This window comes from Tympanuchus pallidicinctus, unplaced genomic scaffold (genome assembly GCF_026119805.1).
Source record: "Tympanuchus pallidicinctus isolate F22 unplaced genomic scaffold, pur_lepc_1.0 scaffold4, whole genome shotgun sequence".
Classification (NCBI taxonomy): Eukaryota; Metazoa; Chordata; class Aves; order Galliformes; family Phasianidae; genus Tympanuchus; species Tympanuchus pallidicinctus.
The window spans coordinates 41075985-41095780 of NW_026294758.1; the positions used below are offsets into that span (position 1 = coordinate 41075985).

The 19796-nt window shown below is 39.7% G+C and overlaps 1 protein-coding gene across 2 annotated transcripts in view; it reads right to left on the reverse strand.

Annotated features, from left to right (window-relative positions):
* The window catches only part of ADAMTSL1 (ADAMTS like 1), a 352419-nt gene that overhangs the window by 175183 nt on the left and 157440 nt on the right, over positions 1 to 19796 (reverse strand). The window contains exon 1 of one of the 2 annotated variants that reach the window (XM_052701100.1): positions 766 to 1202. The exons of the other annotated variant lie outside the window; for it this stretch is intronic. Within the exon in view, the coding sequence (XP_052557060.1) occupies positions 766 to 822 (57 nt within the window). The 5' untranslated portion in view covers positions 823 to 1202. Of the gene's footprint in view, positions 1 to 765; positions 1203 to 19796 lie in introns of those variants that run through there. 2 annotated transcript variants of the gene reach the window in all.

Sequence of the window (19796 nt, forward strand, 5' to 3'; positions counted from 1 at the left end):
TGCCAAGACCACTATAGTATCAAAAGTGTCTGTACTTAATATTCTTGCTGCAGATTTTCTGATAGCAAACGTACTTATGAAATTAAGTCTGAATCACAATGGAACATTTAATATCAATCAAACCACAAAGCTACAGTGTTCAGCTGTAACACATCCTATCAGGATAATCATGGGGATTATGCTAGAATATCATACAATAATGATAAGCATTATAGCCCTGAAGCAAACCAGATATCATATAATGTATTTTACAAAAGTTATTATAAAGTTTTCTCGCTAATGAGCTGCAGCAATAATCAGAGCTGCAGGAAAATTTCAGTACCTGGTTTCTCTGCACAGGCACAGCAAAAAAAAAAAAAAAGTATATACATGTACATATATATATATACATATATATATACATGTTTATTTGTTGTCATTATTTTAGGAAGGAAGAAAATTTCAGTAACATTACAGTATGACACAGTTTGATTTAAAGGAGTTGAAGAAATGACACTTCTCCAAATCCCAAGGAGTTAAATTACCACTCACAGGTTGTTGCTGTCTGAGTCTGTAAAAGTGATGCCAACATCAACTCCTTGGTTCTACCTGCAGCAGCCTGCATTATCAGGGCTCTCTGTTCTTCAGAGAGGATAAGGTTTACATGATTTCTTCAAAGCAAGCTCTACCTTGATCTGGAAGACTAAAAGCATGCCCTCATACATTCATGCAGATACAGTATCAGCTACAAGCTAGGCGAACTTATCGGAAAGAAATGGCATTTACCAGGAGGAGGGAAGCCAGAAGCAAGGTGCCAGCAGCGGCCCAGCGGCAGCCTTCCATGGTCGGCTGGGGACACTGGCGGGACACTGGTCGGACCGTGCGCGAGCTGTGAAGCGCTCTGCTGCCTGCTGTCACATCCAGCGCCAGTGCGAAACTTCAGCCCCGCTTCTCCGTCTCCATCAGCCCTGCTCACATTTCCTGAGCCGCAGCAGTGGGTGGGTTGGGATAGGCTGCAGGGAAGCGCTGCCGGAGCCGGCGAGAAGCCAATGCCCCTCTTGCTAATCAGACATGCAGCACAACAAAGCCGAGGGGTCTGGAGAAAGTGTAAGAGGCAAGGTAGAGGGGGAGAAAACGGAGAGAGAGGAGGAGGAGAAGGAGGAGGAGAGAGGCAGAATGGCACAGCTGGAGGGAGTGCTCAGCCGTCCCCAGGAGCTCTGCTCCACCACTTGCCGCGAGCAGTCGGGCTTACAGCTGGGTCAGTAGCACTCCTCCTGAGTGCGCATTGTTCCAGTCAGGAGGGAAACTTAATCTGTGTCAATATATAACGTATGCCATAAAAGGCACCAATCAGAAAACACTGCAGTCTTCCAGGAAGATTTTTTTCGGCATGCTTTACTAAAGTTGTGCATTTTCTAGAGAAAAATGCTCTCTGGAACTCTTTCCTCCATATATTTAGCAATAAGGGAATATGGCTCTGATCCCAAATCATAAAGCAGGTATGTTTGTAAGATGAGTGAGTATCAGCCTTTCTGTCATTACCTTTCTTCCTCATGAGGTAAACTTAAAAATCACCCTATTCAGCATTACAAGGAAAATGAGCTTCTGGGAGGGGCAATTTTGCACAGAAACTCAATGATACACACCTCAGGATAGCCAGGAACTCTGCCTTTGAATTAATTTGAAAGACTGGGGTTTCAAACCCTGTTTTCCCCCTGTTCAAGACTCACAGATTTATAGAATCATAGAATTGTTAGAGTTAGACCTTCAAAGATCATCTAGTCCAACTTGTTTGGACACCTACAGCTAGATCAGGGATCTCAGAGCTCCCTCCAGCCTGACCTTCAGTATCTCCAGGGATGGGGCATCCACCACTTCTCTGGGCATCCTCTTCCAGTGTCTCACTACTTCCAGGCCCCATGCAGTTTGCATGCCCATGTCCCTGCAGGACCTGAAGTACTAACTTCCTTTTCATTTTTCCTTTTGGTCTAGCTTTTTGTTTAATTTTCTAAAGCAGAAAATGCAAACTGAATCCAATAAACTCTTTTCCAGTGCAACAGGCATTCTCACACACAGGAATGAGCTAGACTCTCACAGTCAGTAGGTTATGGTGCTGCAGAGTGTGCTTTGTCCAAATGGATATGCAGAAGGTCTTGACTTCCCTGAGATTTTGGCTGTTGTACCTCAGTAAGTTCAGACAATGGAGAAAAGGAGAAAAGCAATGTACATGTGTGTTAGGGGAGGAGAACGGAATGCTAGCAATGAGCATAGCAGAGGGAAGCTCTGCCAAGGGCATCAGGTCTGGGGTCAGAGAGGAAAAGGGACCAAGTGTAGATCACAGACCATTTGAAAGAGCTGCACATCCGCAGAAATGAAAAACAGCCTGGAGAAGTTGGATGAGCAAACAGGGAGAGATGCAGAGTACACAAGAGGAAAGGAACTGGGAGGAAAAAGAGGTTACAAATGTTGAGTAGTCAGGAAGAAAGAAGATGATCTGACTTAGCAGGGCAGGGACAGGAGCATAAATACTGGAGATATCCAAAGGCCTAAATAGAAAAGAAAGAAACTAGACAGAACTAGGCTTGGAAAATTAGGCTGAAGAGAGAAATTTGGAACAAGAAACAAGGGTAATCAGGAACAGTGGGAGAAGGAGATTTCAGCCTGCAGTGGCCAGCAGCAGCCTGATTGGGGACCTTTGAATATGGTGGGCTGAGAAACAGAACCTGGAAGACTGGTTCAGAGGGCTCAGAGGGAAGGGGCCGTGATGAAAAGCCAACTAGGTGGGGTGGAATGAATGCAGAAGAGTGAAAGAGGGTTTAAAATGGATATTAAGAGCTTTCTTTCTTGTGTCAGTGAGTCCTTTATATGGCCAAATCCCCCCCGCACAGAAAATACAGTGACCACTTCCTCAGGAGAGCTGGTGTGTGGATTATTTTTGCACTACACTCAACTCAGCAGTGAAGAATGTGCCGTGTAATGATACTATGGCAGTATTTATGACTTCTCAGATTGCATTGGAAAACTCAGAAAATCTAAATATCAATAACAATAATGACAACAACAAAACATTCACTCCAAACACTTTGCTTCACCAGCAAATCTGCTTCGACATCAAGCCTGAGAGCAGTACAAAGAGTTCTTTTTCCATAGTATTCTTGGGCCACCACTGTCTCTTTTTTGCCTTAATCTGTTTCCTTTCCCCAGAAGGCTAATGTCATCTAAGAAGTAATTACAGCTAATTTTTGGAATTCCTGTACATCAAATTCTCAAGGCCAAATTTTTACAGATAGCAGCAAGGTTTGTAATACCGAATAGGTGAAATGATCACTACTTTCTTTTTAAGGACCACAATGATCCAGTGGTGATTGCATACATTAAGATGGGTAGGTGAGAAATAAATGAGAAGGACATACTCATATCCACAGACTTCTTTATCTCTTTGCCCAGCAAATGGGATATATTGTACTAACAGTACATAGCCCACTTCCAAATTCCTGGCTTTGGACACTCAGTGTTCAGCTTTGTAAAAAATAGTGTCTTGAAAATAAATTTTGGACATTCTTCTTATCAGTACAGACCTCTCATCATCAGCTAATTCATCTGAACTAGAATAACTGGAGACTACTTGCGTCCAATGTATACCCCTGCAAATGTTCCGCTACTTTACCTCCCACTGCAGCTGATGGGCATTTTTCTCACAGGATGATGGTGAGAAAATGAAATTAATTTTTTTGCACATTCAGAACAGATTTCTGAATGCATATTAAATTTTTGTTTCATGATACACTCATATAAACACCCTGAATTTTTCATGAATCCATGTAAATGTTGTAGTACATAATTTTGGCTTTGGGTTTTCTGTACATATTTCAACCTAGATCAAAGCTAAATTCAGGGAATGGAAACTCATATGAATCAAGTCCAAAAGAACAGTCTACTCAGATTCTAGCATACAGATTTAATGACGAGTCATGCCCAATATCTACCAACTGCTACACAGCAGTGTTGCATCTACTAAAGGTTCATCTGAATCATTACTAAGTGAAAAAGAAAAGAACTGAGAAAAGACTGTAGACTGAAAAAAAAAAAAAAAAAAAAGGCTTCTGAAGAGCCTAGATGGGTATTGGAGCTGAACTTCTCCATATCCTGCTGCTCAGATCAGGACTATGATTGTACCGAATTTACGTAAACATTCTGTATGGTGTTTTTTTTTTTATTTTACTAAAAGGTCATTCTAGATATGGAGCACTAGTTTGGGGATGGAAATCTTTGTTTCTACATCAAATAAAGAAGGAAAATGTGTCCCACAGGATATAAAAGTGTCTGAAAGGTGCAAAGCCTCAGGCACTGTCCAGAAATGACTCCAAGAGTTCAGAGCACTGAAAGTCTTTTACCTACAGCAGAAAAAATAGCTGAAGCTGCAATGGGTGGGCTACCCTGGACTGATGGTGCGTATTCTGCCCCTTTATTTCACCAGTAAGACAGAAATGGGTCTCAGCAAAATCTTAATGCTAGACGAAGTCCTTCTCCTTCAAACCAGTTTCAAAATTACTTTTCAAAAAATACTGGAGATCAAGAGTCCAACATTGCTTTCAGTACTACTTGCTGATTATGCACTTGCAAATAAGTCACCTCCAAATGGTGATATTACAAACACAAACCCGTCACCATCTTAGGGGAGACTGAATCTGTAAACACAAACTGCTGTATGCCCTGAAAATTACCCCTTCCACTTTTTGAAGTGGCCATTAACTTCAGTTCTCTTCCTTGTTTAAATTAAATTGGTTTTCAACTGCTTGTGAGAAAAGCAGAGCTGTTTATCGGTCCTGTACACCTATAGCAGATTATACGAAATAGAAGCAGAAGCAAAAGAGGGGTGTCTGAGGCTGTATTTTAAGCTCCACAGATTTAAAAATACTTAATTTGAAAAACACACGTGCAGGCAGGAGAAAACTGTTAACATCAATATGCTTTATAGCAGGAAAGAGTGAACTCAGCTTTGGAGCTGATCTCCCAGGGGGTATATGTTACCATTTTCACTCAGAAGCCACCTGTCTCTTCTTGGAGGCTCGACCTTTTTTTCTTTTTCTTTTTCTTTTTTTTTTTTCTTTTTTTTTTTTTTTTTGCCATCAAGTCCGTAGAACCACAGTTTTTTATTTCTTTTTACTTTTTCAGTTAACAGTTATTCTTAGATTTTCTCTTATAAGCCTGGATTGATTTCTGGGAACCTGGAAACTTGCAGAAGTATGGAAAGTGAAAAACGGAAGAGAGCCAGTGCTTTAGTTAGAAAATTGAATTTATGTGTGTATGCCAAGAGTAGATGCAAAAGGACTAGATTGAATGCTATATGCTCTGTGATATTCTACTAAGGCTACTAAGGTGAAGCTCACCCATGTACACACAGCCGCAATTACTGAAGTACTTTCCTCAGAATTTAAGCTGCTAATACATGCTAAATCTGTCACACAATCATAGAAAAGACCTCAAAGATCAACCTGTCCAAATGTCCACTCACCACAAATATTTCCTCACTAAACCATGTCTCTCCATACAACATCTAAATGTTTTTTGAACATGTCCAAGGTTGGTGACTCCACCCCCTCCTTGAGCAGCCCATTCCAGCACCTAATCACTCTCACAAAGAAAAAAATGTCCTAAAATCCAACCTGAATTTCCCCTGGTGCTACTTGCCATTCTCTCTTGTCCTATCGCTAGTTACATAGGAGAAGAAGCTAACTCCCACCTCACCACAACACCTTTCAAAGGAGTTGCAAAGAACTTTAAGGTCTACCCAGAGCCTCCTTTCTCTAGACTGAACAATCTCAGCACCTGTCCAGACCACTGAGATATAATTCAAACCTACAATAGCAAGCAAATTATAGCTTTGAGAATGACCATACTCATTGGTAACCCGACAGGACAGTAGACAGTTAGTTGTTCAGCCTTCAGTCTCATCTCAACTCTGCCCTCTATGGAGACTGGCTGCCAAGAGCACTGAGATGCATCAGGGGAAGTTGGGAACTAGGAGGCCATGACCTCTGTTGCCTGATCCACTGCAACAAATGTGAGGAGAGGTCTCAAGAACCATGTGATACACACTTGTTCCATTTTGTTTAACTGGACAGGGAGTCAAACTGGTGAAGTAGTTTTACCTGAAACATATTTTGAACTGTCAACACAACAGTTGCTTCCCTTGTGGAACTATGGGGATAGATGGAATAAACTCATTTGTGAGGACAATTTCCGTCTACAGTTTTAACTGCACTCAATGAAGTGATAAATTACACCCCCTTGCTGTATTACATGGTCATCATTTACACTCTGAACTAGGAAAGATGCCTCTTGTACCTCACTAATGAACCTTAAACTTTGACTGAAAAAAAAATGTAATCACTGAAAAAAACCTGAAGTCTATAGATTTTTGCAGTATCTTTTGTAACAATTTAACATGCAATTAACATTTTTTTTTCCATTGGAAGAGTGTCATAGTTTAGTGGATGAGCCAAACAGCTTGAACTGACATGCCTGAGATCCGAGTTACAACAACAAAAAAAAAAAAAGGGGGAATTTTACAACAGCAGATGCAAAATTACTTCCTCTTTCTATTTTGCTGGAGCATCCCAGGTAAGATAGACAAGCACAGATCCATCATTCCTCTAATGTTTCTCTCTCAGGAGAGAGAATGCTACATATATAGTCTTAATACTTCTCATCTTTTGGACATTTTTGTTGTGGGCATACTGAAATGGATTCCTGCTTTTAGTCATCCCAGTGGCCAACACTGAGCAGGCTCACATAATCATGTGCCACTCACACCCTCTTTCTGGAAGGTAAGCCTCTGCCTTCCATTTTTTTTTCCTCACACAAGAGGGATTCCCCGTACTTCTGTGCAGCCACATGCTTCTTTTCAATCCTTCTTTTGAAAGTGTGCAATATATTTAACTCCGAGTCTTCTGAGGCTGTCTTCCAGCTATTATATCTCAGCTTTTCCTAATGGTTGTTATAGTGGTTGTTCTAATGGTGTAAACATGTCATACTTTCTAACTAGCCCACAAAATAGTTTTGACATTTTACAAGCAGGGCACTGTATGTACAGGAAAATTAGCCTATGTGCCCTTGATTTTGCAGGAAGCGTCAGAGCACAGAATTGTACAGTACCTCAGAAGGTGCAAACCAATACCATTAGCTAAATGAACTGGTATGTTGATCATTACCATGAAAAATCACATTAAATTCCCTTTAACTATGTATAGGAGTTAGCAATGTGCTATGAGCAGTGTGTCAGCTAGTTGACATTAAATGCTTCACTTCCATGAACTTAGTAGAACACATGCAGTTCTTGCTGTGAATCTTGAACATGAGAAGTGTGCTATGTTGACAACTCTTACAAATCCATGACTAGTTTCCTAGTCAGTACTGGGTTTTACCTCACAGGCCCCACTTTCAATGTCATGTCAATACGTGAGAGTTTCACATTTCATTAAAAATTTCTAGGCTTACTAGTGGGAAAAAAAATCAGAAATCATGATCTTTAAAGATTGACATGCCATAGAGATCACACAAACCAACAAACAGGCTTGCATACAATTTTTAGAAGTCTTGTTATTCTATCTACAAAGCACATAATTTTAGGGATAATATGCAAGAAAGCATGGGCTTGATGGTGTTGCCTTTGAATGTGGGAGGAATTGAGCATATATTTTTGTAAACCATTCCAGCTGAAATTTGGAGATTTATAAGTAATAAACTGACAAAACAACCAAACCAAACAAAAGCCTCACACACTTTTTAACCTCTTTGGAGGTTTTGCCTTGTACTATTTTCTTTCTTTTGCAGTACAGGATAAGTAATTCTTTATGTCTTTTTGCTTTTATATTGCAAGTGGAATTCAGTTCCACTTTCTTCCTCATCAGAGTTTTCAATCTGAAGGCAGATTTAGATCATCATGACCAAACCTAAAATTAATCAGGTGAAAATGCCAAAGTATCACCAAAGAAGGAATATTCAAGTTTTAAGAACCTCACAAAGAAATGAGGATGAAAAGAAGACTAGGCAGTACATTTTGGATTAGGATTTGGAAAACCCCTAATGTGAGTGGAGGTGGGGCTGGGTTTTGGCCAATTTGTGATACTAAATTCTGCGTCTGGATTCAACTTTCCAAAGTTTCCAAGAAGACAAGAGGTGTGGAGGAAGGAGGGGAGCTGGATTGAGAATTTTGGGTTTTGGCCCATCTGTTGCGCTAGCAATTATTGAGAATGCCTGGACAGCACAAAGCGTTCTTTGAAATGTTGAGCCAGCAAGATATTTAGGTAGTGGAGCAGTATTAAAGAAACCCTTCTTTCTTAGAGGGTTTTGGATATCAAAACACAAGTAAAGATGCCATGTGGATGGAACACCCACTCGGTCACACAACAGTTTTCCACGCAAAACATAGAAAATACTTGCTCCCACACTGGCCAAGTTTACAGTAAAGTTTAACAGCAAACAACAAAGATTACAGTGAAAAGAACCTATGATCTGTTTAGAAGCTGGAATCAATATTGTTCTTGTGACAATCAGGGAGACAGGAAAAATTGGTGGTTAACGTTCAGAAAAAAAATTCAATTTAGAATACCTTTAACAGAATATTTAAAAATATGGAAAGATAAGAATATGTCATAAAACACAGGATAAATGGTAGGATTTTGAAACAGAACAGGGCTGAAACAGTTACAACATGCACAGAAGTGGAAAAAGGTATTCGGTGAAATATTTGAAACATATGGTTTTTGTTTATGTTTCTTGCAAATATTTGAGAAAAGTGAACAACTCCTACCTGTATACAATCGTGACCATGAATGCACTATTATGTTGTAACAAAAATGTATTTATAAGCAACCAATAAAATAGTGGAAGAAATTATAATGTTAATAACTAGGAGGCTATCGTGTTCCATATTAAATTTCTCAGCACGGCAGCACACTATGCAAAAAGCAGCAGTTTCTACTTGATGGATTAAACAGTTTCAATATGGTGGAAATATGGGAAACAGTGAAATAAGACAGATAGTATTCTGCTTTAAAGCTAGGTAGAAAATATACTCACTATCAGAGAAGCAGGTGAAAAAGTGAAATCACTTTTGTTTCTTGCTTGTTTCGATTGACCCTGTGGTCTGAACTCATGAGGGTTGGAAACTGAAAATTCAAATCCACATTTGGATTGAGTCTTCCCCCCCCCAAAAATGCTTTTTTTCACAATATTCAATGAACAGTGGTGGCTGGTAAGTATATGAGTAGCTTGTACTGAGCCAAGTACAGTGGTTAGATATGTAACCCTGAGGATCCTGGTCCCTCTAACTGATGGGAGAGATCAGGAATAATGAAAGTGAACTCGGGTATATTTTGAAGCCTACAGCAGGTGAAAATTAGAGGAAAATTCTTAACTTATGTGATATTATATCTTCATTATACTTTGTTTTTTTTTCATGAAATTTTTTGAGTCACATGAATTTCAAAGGTAACAGATCATGGCAATAAACATTGCAAATACACAATGACAAAATAAGCTTTCTGAAGAAAACTATTGTGAAGAAGAGCATTAAGCCTTCTCTTCAAGTAATAATCATGTAATTCTTCAATCAAATCCTTACTGCAGTAGGTACACATTTCTGATTAGCAGAAAACAAGGAATATTCACTATTAAAACTGACTGGCTTTTATATGTGGAAAATGAGTTAAGTTCAAATTAATATCTGCTCCTAAATTCCATGCACAATATGTACTGATCAAGCTGGTCAACATATGTTATCCAAACATATTAAAGAACAAATGGAATGAGAGCAGATAATGCTGTATGCATAAGCACACAGGGCTTTGTAGGCTGAATTACTGAGATAGAAGGCAAATGAAGTTGTTCGCGATGGACCTCCACTTCTGATCTCCAGTAACTTTGTCAGTGAATAAGGGAACAGTAATTCCTTAACTGTGATAGTTTCACTATAGAACTGTCATTTATTCATGTATTTAGTCATACAGTGTCTTCTATGCCAACATTTTGTAGTAGGAAGAGCACATGAGATTTAGTTCTGCATCCTACTACAGTTCAGGGTTTTAACCTCCAACGCCATTCTTCAGATACATTCTCATAAGAATCTACATTGACAGGTATCTTGTTGCATCCTGCATGCCTTATTCCTGATGAGCACAAAATAATTATGAAAAACATAAGAGAGTGAAGGGACTTTCCCTCATCTGTAGAAGAGAAACCAACAGTCACAGATTCTCTGAGGGCTTTTTACCTTTTAGCTACTTGACATGACAGTGTATGAATGTACGGCCTTTATTTTGAAATGTCTAGACCTAGGTTAAAGTCATAACTACAACTGAAATACTTTCATATATCTTTAAACTACTAAAATCAACACTGTAATTTCTCTGTCACCTTATCTATTGTTTTAATCTGGTGCTATTTGCTTTATTTAAGCAGTTTATCCACTGAAACTTGTATATCATGCACATTTGTTTCCAAAAGCTACTTCTCCATAAGGTACCACATAATCTGTTCTACATTTAAATGATAAGCACTTTTATGGAGCTATCTTAATGCAGTTTTTGGCTTTATCTTCTTTCTTTTATTTGAATCCCTATTTATAAAATTTGCTTTTATGTATATTTGACATTAACAATTGTTCGGACCATTTAGGTCTGTAATGTAATTTGCCTGCAGAACAACATCGGAGTTGATAAGAAATATACTTGTGATGGAATATGTCTTCACTCAGAGGAAGAGCATTACAGGACTTCAGGCTAACAGTCATTCTTCTGCAAAAGCTTTGATGTAAGAAGAAAGAACTGTAAATTATGAAAGACTATGATTACCTACGCAATCCTAATTGCTTACTGTAGTTTTACAGCATTATTTATATGTAAAGCTTTACATTCTTCCATTATGTCTTACTTCTGCCTTCTTCCCTTCCCCCTTCTGACTTTGACCACACATGCATGGACTTGTTCTTCTGTCAAAGCACATAGCAAAAGATAAAGCAGACCAGGCATGTTTGTATTGCAGGCTTGCAATTTATCTTCTCCCTGAGCTGCTAGGAGGGGTTGGTTTCTTTTGTTGATAATTCATTGGCATTTATGAGAACAGACCTTTGCTACACAGAGAGAGAAAGAGACATGTCACTGGATCACAGAAGGCTGTCAGCTCATCAATAACTTCCTGCCATACCATTACCAGTTGAAAATCTAATGCAGGTGAGTAGTAGGAAGCTGAGAGAAAATAACTGCTCTTGTATTAACCCAGCAATATAGCTCAATAGGCCTAATTGAGTACATCTATTCCCTTATCTGTAGGAAGTATACCAAGTGTTCAGCTTTTTAAAGCCCATATGTAGCTGGACATTCAGAAAAGTTTCTGCCAGATGAAAGCCTGGACTTGTTTAAGAGAGTAAAACCACTCAGAAGTGCTATACGATGGCCATAGATCCGTTTAATTTTCCAGGTATTAAAATATCACCACTCAGGGCTAATTTAATTAAGCAGAAGTCTTGACTATCCGTTATCTCAGATCCAGGAAGTAAAATCCACCATTCCACCTCTTGCAGTGATTGGGATAAAATAAAACAGATGCATTTTAAACAAACATGCATAACATCAGGATACAAATTTTGCCCTTTAGGGGGCCGGTGTACCCATCGAAGGACAGCATTCAGTGAAACACATGTATAGGTACCATTCAGAATTTCCTCAGACTTGGCATTATATCCTGCTCCTGCAAAAATGAATATAGCACTAGCTCCACCGCTTAAACTGTGGGAGACACAGAGCTGAGTTAAGGCTACCTCTGCATTTTAAAAAGTGAAAAAGAAAGATGAAGTACATTTTACTGCATAAATAAAAATTAGCAGCTCATTCTGTCCTGACAAATAACCCAGTGATTTCAATGAAGATGTCATGGCTGTTGGTCAGGACAGAGTCAAGCTCTACATCCAAGATTCAGCACTTGAGGAAAAAGACATCCTTCTCCGCCTATATATATATATTTTTTTGCTCATTGTATGCTTTCTTTCATTCTTCTGGGAGACACCAAGTCTGACTATCTCACTATGGCCTTACTATGCAATGTGGAGACCGTACTGCTGCTGTTCTGAAAAACACTGCACTGGACCTGCACAGACAGAACTTCCCATTTCCCAGCTTATATTTTACTGCAGTGCACATTAAAAAATTTTACACTTTGTTCAAGGCTATTGCCAGAAGGGAAAGCAATTAAAGTGAGGCTTCATTAGGGTGAAATAATCACAAGTTTAATTAAACAGCATAAACTTGGATTCCAAATAATATTTTGCACAAAGAAATTCTAATATTCTTTTTCTCCCATTTCTCTCTCTCTGCCTGTTCTAACGCACTGTTCTTCCCCAATTTTCATTGCAATGAGCAGTTTCATAACAGTGATTTTCACTGATCTGAGGCTCAAGAACACACAATGTTGAATGCATTTCAGAGGATCATTTCCTGATCTTTTGCAGAAAGAAGTCGTAGGACTTCATTTCAGCAATAATCCAACTGAAAACAGCAGTTTGCATTCTGTTGACCTACTCATTCTTGATCTCAGTGCTTTCATGAAGACAAGACAGGAGGTCAGGCGGTATGGAAAAGATCCAGTTGCATCTATTTGGCAGCCTTAAAACAGTGCATCTTGGAATAAATAGTGCCAGATTTTTCAGTGTTAGACACACAGTTACTGGCTTCTACATCACAAGATTTTTGAAATGCTTATTATGACCGAAAACTTTTCATGATTTTTTTTTTTTTTTTTTGCGAGCACATGAATACATCCTCCCTCAATATGCACATGTGTCATCACTTCATGTGATTTATTCTGCTTCCTTTCTCTGTATCATGACTAGAATAACTAATACAGTTTCAGGGAACACAGTAAGCCATATTTCCCTAAAATGTCCTGAGCCAATGATATCAGGCACTTGCATAACTAACGGCAAGTATTGATGCCTGGCCCAGAGGACTTGCAATGGTATATTTGTTGGCATTGAAGTGCTTCTGCAAAAAGTTTTTTTTTTTTTTTTTGCTAAAGAGGTGGAGGCCTGCTTTTGCATAGTCCCTTCGTTGCATTGATCTGACATGTCTGCCTCATAACTGAACGTGAGATACTGAGCTCTTCTGGAAAACCACTGGATGGCACAGGATCAGGTTTATATGCTCACTGTACTCCCCATCAAATATTTCTAGTAACAAGCTTCCATGGAAAGAATGTCTTATCTTTAAAATACACTCCCAGAGATTAATGGAAAAGCAGCAACTTTCATAAACAGAATAAATAAGGCTTTTTGCATGAAAACATGTTTACAACCACAATAATCAGTCATCTGCCTTGTTAGTGCCATCAAGCCTGCACGCTATATTCTGAGGAAGAACTATTTAAACACAGCCATGATATTTAATGGCATGCAGGATATTTAATGGCTGTAGGAAACAGCATTACAGCATTCCTTTTTGACGCTGAGAGGCGTGGAGCACGGGGCAGCATTGCAGCAAAGATCATTACGGTGACTGCTTTTGTACTTTTTACAGTTTGTAGCTCCATTCGCTATCTAAGAAGTATTATTCAAGCTCCAAGCTAATGCACATTCTGTCATATGGACTGCTTGCACTTTTGGGCACAGTGACTGACTTACAAGGAACCGTACCCTCAACAGTGAAGTCACCTTGCTTTGCTCAGGCAGAGTATTCGGCGTCAGCAGAATGGGGAAGCAAGTATCGCCTGGCAGAGGTCTTTTCCAAAGGCCCTCACACCCCGGATGGGGCCACCAGCGGCCGGACAGAGACCATACCTGCAGTGCGCAGGTATAATGCGCTGTGTGAGCAGCCCCGCGGAGCTCAGCTGCCGGCCCCAGGCGCAGCGATGCGGCAGCCCCCCCTAGGGTACGCTGCGAGGATCGGGGAGCAGCGGGATGGGAAGCGGGAGACGCTAAGGGAGAGTGAATGCTCACAGTCATGTTGGGCAGAAGGACGCCGTGAAGGGGTGCGCCGAGTCCAGCCCCACAGCCACCACCCAGTGCGCCGCTGGGGCCACGAGCTGCTCCCGGCGGGAAAAGAAAACGAGATCTCTTCCAGTTTTGGCTGCATAAATGCAGCAAGCTGTAGGCGATGTATGCTGCCATCGAGAATGTGGAACAGTTGTATTAATTTAGTTTTGCTCCTCTGCGTTACTACCAGACGTTAGGAATGCAAGCAAGCTGCTGCGCTAGCCCAGGTGGCTTTCTCTGTAAAGTTAACACTTTTTTTTTTTTTTTTTTTTTTTTTTTTTCCCAGGTGGGAACAGCAGGAATGTCCAAGGAGCAGAGGAAAGCGCAACTGCTGCTTATGGTTTATAAGAGCTTAATGAGCTGTTTTCTCCCATCCCATCTGCTCTCAAAGAACTCAAGAATCCAGAGGAAATGGTGAAATGCTCTAGAAGTGACACCTGTACCATGCTGTCAGAGATGAGTAAAAATAGCTGCTGTAGTTTTCAAAAAGAGAGTTAGTGCAATTTTCAGAGCTCAGATTAGCCTGTGTTTCACATGGCAGCTGCTTTCTAAGCAGCACTGAGCAACTGACGTATCACAAGGTCTTCTGGTAGTTATTAACATGCTTCTCATAGCACTGTTGGTTCCGTTGCCTGTGTTTCTAATTAAAAAATTGCTTCTGTGAATAACAATGAGAAATATTACTGTGTGCCATTAGCTAACCTTTTGACATAGGCTATTCACATTTGTTCACAAAACCTGTTAGTATCTAGGAAAAAAATAACTGAGATAGATTCTCAGTATGGCCTCACTGATTACATTTCTTCAGTTGCATAGTATTTGAATTCTGTTTTTTTTTTTTTTTTTTTTTTTTAAGCCTGAACAAGCAAGGTCTCACACAAAGTTGTACAAGGAAAATCAAATAAACAAGGTGTTCACACATATATAGGTGCTGTTTAAATCTACTGAGAGATGGTAGAGGACTGAAATAAAATCTCTCATTCTTCAGCACTGTCACAATATATAAGGCTGTAATATGCAATGGGCTGGATTGGGCCTTCAGTAGAACCTACACCTACAAGTGAAGGTGTACCTTAGAACCATAGAAGCCCTACACAGAGAGTTTGTCCCATGCAGCAAAAACTTCCTGCTAAAATATCCTCCTTTGTTAAAGACCTAAAAGAACAAAAACGCTTGTAAAAGATCAGGAAAAAAGGCTTTCTTACGGACATTCACTCAACTCTGATAACTTACATTCTGCAATTCACTTGAAAGCTGAGCACTGCATGTCAGAAGGCCTCTTGAGCAGAGTGGTTTTTGTTCTGTCTGCAGTGCCAAGTGCAATGGATTGCAAGTTTACAGCTTGTAAGCATTAACTGCAAACAGTAATTACCCTGATGTAGCATTGTTTGGAAATTCACCCAGAAAGTTTTTCTCTTAAGCTTATTTTTAACTTACTCACAAGAGCAAAAAAAAAAATCCTAAAATAAATGTTCTCTCTCTCTACAACTACCTGAAGGAGGGTTGTAGTGAGGTGGGAGTTGGTATCTTCATTGTAATTAGCAATAAGACTAGAGGGAATGGCCTCAAGTTGTGCCAGGGGAGATTCAGGTTGGATGTTAGGAAATACTTCTTCGTGAGAGTGGTCAGGTGGGCTGCCCAGGTAGGTGGTGGAGTCAGTGACCTTGGAAGTCTTCAAGAAATGTTTGGATGTTGTACTGAGGGATATGTTTCAGTGGTGCTATTGGTGATATGTGGATGGACTGACTGATCTTGGAGGTCTTTTCCAACCCTGGTCATTCTATAATTCTATGATTCTTTTCAATTAAAATACCGCTATTCCTATTCTATTATGCACCTATCTATAGATGCAGATAAAGCCATTTTGTAGGAAAGCAATTTTTGTTACAACTGTTTTCTACTGACCTTCAGGATAATGCACACGATGTATGAGTGACAAGCAAGAACACAGCAGAAACCAGTACTCTTAAGGCTGAGTGAACTGGGTCTGTTCAGCCTTGAGAAAAGAAGACTGAGAGGGGACCTGATCCAGGTCTATAAATATCTAAGGTGTGGGGGGCAGAATGGCGAGGACGGACTCTTTTCAGTGGTGAGTGGAGACAGGACAAGGGGAAACGGCCGGAAACTGCAGCATAGGAAGTTCTGCACAAATGTGCAAAGGAACTTCTGTACAGTGAGGTGACGGAGCACTGGAACAGGCTGCCCAGGGGGGTTGTGGAGTCTCCTTCTCTGGAGATGTTCAAGACCTGCCTGGATGCCTACCTGTGCGGCCTGCTGTAGGGAACCTGCTTTGGCAGGGGGGTTGGACTCGATGATCTCTGGAGGTCCCTTCCAACCCCTACAGTTCTGTGATTTTGTGATTATGTGACTCAGATTCTCAGCCTGTGAATACATGGGGACAGCACTAGCAATGGATGGAGGAAGTGCTTCTAAAATCATGGCTTCATGTGGGCACAATCATGATGCAAATTCTTTATCTTACTTGGCAGCCATGGGATCCAGATCTGCAAAATCACACAGCTGGTGCTTCTAGATTCTGTTTCCATGTTGCATACAATATTTGTTTTTATGCCTAAGTTACGAACGCATATTAACAATTATCTGAATCATTCCTGAGATCTCCTCTCCCCTCCCCTCCCCTTTCTCTCCCCTCCCCTTTTTCTCCCCTCCCCTCCCTTCTCATCCCCTACTCTCTCCTTCCCTCAGAGGAGATAGTCATCTGTCTGGAGAAGACCAGAAAGATGGCTCAGCTCCAAGATGTCTTCACAGAAGACAAAATATGTAATGAAAAAGAGGTTTGGTCTCTCATATTCAAAGAAAATATAACTGATAGACACTGGAAGCTGGAGACTGAGCAGCAGGAGATAAGGGGAAATATAACACAAACCATGAGGCCTGGGGTTGCAGACTAAAGGCAAGGGTTACAATGATTTCTGTAGGCAGCAATCAGAGAGAAACATCTCTTCCAACCTAGTTTTTTAAGTGGCATAAATTTATTTGCTTCTGCAGAATTCAGCAGGAGCACAGGAAGCCCTTGCTCCTCATCAGCTATCAGAACTGACCCTAAGAGTACCTTTTTAGGACATAAGATCCTGTTGACATTATACAACTGCTTTTAATAGAAATGAAATTTTTACTGCTCACAAGATCTACAATTCCTCAGTGTATTCTCCATTTTAAAGTCTACAAAATATTATTGTGGGCCCATATCTACATACAGGATTAAATACTTTATCTTCTCTTTCCCACTCTAAGGAAAGCACAAAAATTAAATGAAATGTGCCCATCACGATGGGCATATGTTAACCTTATCTGTGTCATTGGTGGCAGGTAGGGAAAATGGGATGTTCTTAAGCCTCTATCAGATTAATATGGGCTTATTATTATAGATACTGTACTTCCTGTTTACTACTTCCAAGAGCTGAAAATCACAGATTCGCACAGAATCACACAGAATCATTAATGTTGGAAAAGACTTCCAAGATCATCCAGTCCAACCATCCACCTACCACCCATATTATCCACTAAACCATATAAATATTTCATAGTTTATTATAAGTTGTTAATCAAAGCAAAAGCAATTTAAAAAAAGATTGCCAAAATGTTCAAGACTTCCATTTTGTCTTCCTATGGAGTCAAAGAAAGGAAAAAAGAAAAAAAGAACAAAGTGGAAAACTTTTAAAACTCAGAGAAGAAAGACAGGTAAGACTCTTTTTCAGGCTTCTGAGTGTAAGCAATTCTTTTCAATCCAAGTACTTTCCAGATGTTTCAAAGACATCTGTTGGTATTGCAGCCTTCAACAGAATTGAAATTCAGCAGTGCTATTCAGAAGCCAGTTTGCTATGTTCTTACTCTGATGATCCAATGTGAATTAGTATATGCACAGCCTCTTTAAATGAACGGCAGCTTTCCCATCTCATGACCACTCACATCCTATAACTACATATTTATTTTAAATGACAGTTGATGCATTGAATTGGCATAATCTGTACCTTAAGGAACATTCATAATTTAATGACCCACTTATAAAGGAAAATTCTGCTTGACAGGATACTTATGAGAAAATTTCTTGGGAATATTCCATGCAGGTTTGAAATGTCAGTTGCAGAGGCATTAGAGCAAAATACATATCTTTAAAGTTAAATCATGTGAAAGATATGCATCCTGACTGTCTAAACAATCTCACATTGAATATGGTGACAAAAACAACCCACAAAAAAACAGCAAATACCATTCTGGCTAAGCCTCAAAAAATGAAGGATCTCCACAGCCCTTTACTTTACAAGTAAAGGAGAATCAAAGGTATCGAAGAGGAGTCTTGAGGGGTATGAAGAGTATGAGGATGAAAGAGAAGCATGACCAAACCCATTGACCCCTTACAGCCCTTTGCCCTCCAAGTGACCCAAGTTGGCTCTCCTCTTCCCTCTTGCTTCTCCCAGAACCCCCTCAGCTGCCACAAGATAATCAAATTTTGCTGACCTAAGAAGGATAATAAAGTCATTCTGTCTCTGACCATGAGGGCTAGAAGAGAGTGAAAATAGGGTTTTCCTTTCACTGCTGAGAAGTCTGGAGCTGGTTCTGGAAATAGTAATAAAATGTATAAAATGCTAGTACAATGCACACATTCCTGCATATCTGAAAGAGAGGGAAAACGTGAAAAGCAAGGGATTTGACTGTCCAGGCCCTCCATCTGTGGAATTTCCATTCACATCATTTGGAGTTCAGAGTATGAAAAGCCTTGCAGAAGCAAATCTAAAATAATATGTAAAACCAGTAAAGTTATATATGTATTTGTGTGAAAACTGAAGCATTTAGCTTATTTCACCTCACAGACAGAACTACCCCAAAGGCTTCTCTAAGTGTGATTCATCTTTAACTGGAGAACTATGAAAGCAGAAAGGTCATTTAATTTAACTGGAACACCCCCCATCTATCATCCAGCTTTCCTACCCCCACCTTCCAACGAAGGATATAAAGTTCTGTTTTGAAGATGATAGGAATTTTCATTAAATCACAGTGAAGATGTTGGTTAAGCGAGGAAAACAAAGTTTTTGCAAAAATTAATACAGTAAATGGTGGAAGCTGCAAAAGACATTAGGTTGAATTTAGAAAGTCTAAACTTGTGAATTCCAAGCATGGTTGTGCAATATTGCCCCAAATAGTTTCTGTACACTAACTGGAATGGATATAGAATTTGTGTACTTATATGCATATGTAAATTTTCATACACTAAATTTCTACAGAGTTTTACGAGATCAGAACTTGATATCTGATGTACTACCAAGAAGTTACTTACAAGCCACTAAAATCACTTTGTTGCTTTGATTTATTGTCACAAAGTCTCAAGGCTAAAAGTAATGCACATTGCAAAAATAGCAGAGAGAAGCAGTAGATGAACTATGAAGTCTTTGAATTAGTGTAGCTATGTCTTCAGTTGTATTTGGAGGACTAATGGCAGGCACGTGAGATTTCTAATATAAGCAAATACGAAATCCAAGAAAACAGATCTAAATATAACTCAGTGTAATGTACTAGAAAAAAAACAACAAAACATAATGTTTTGAAGGACCCTACTAGGGTCAGGCTGGGAGAAATGTCTATACTAATATGTAAGAATATATCAGTAAGAAAACAGAAATATATCAGTGAAACTTGTTTTCATTAGCAATGCTCTGCAGAAGCACAATCATTCTAATTGTAGCCAGTTGAGGGTGACTTTTCCAGCTTATCTCACAGGCTGGTGAGGAGTTTAGACTTCCAATATTTGACCTATAGACAGTGCAGCCATAAA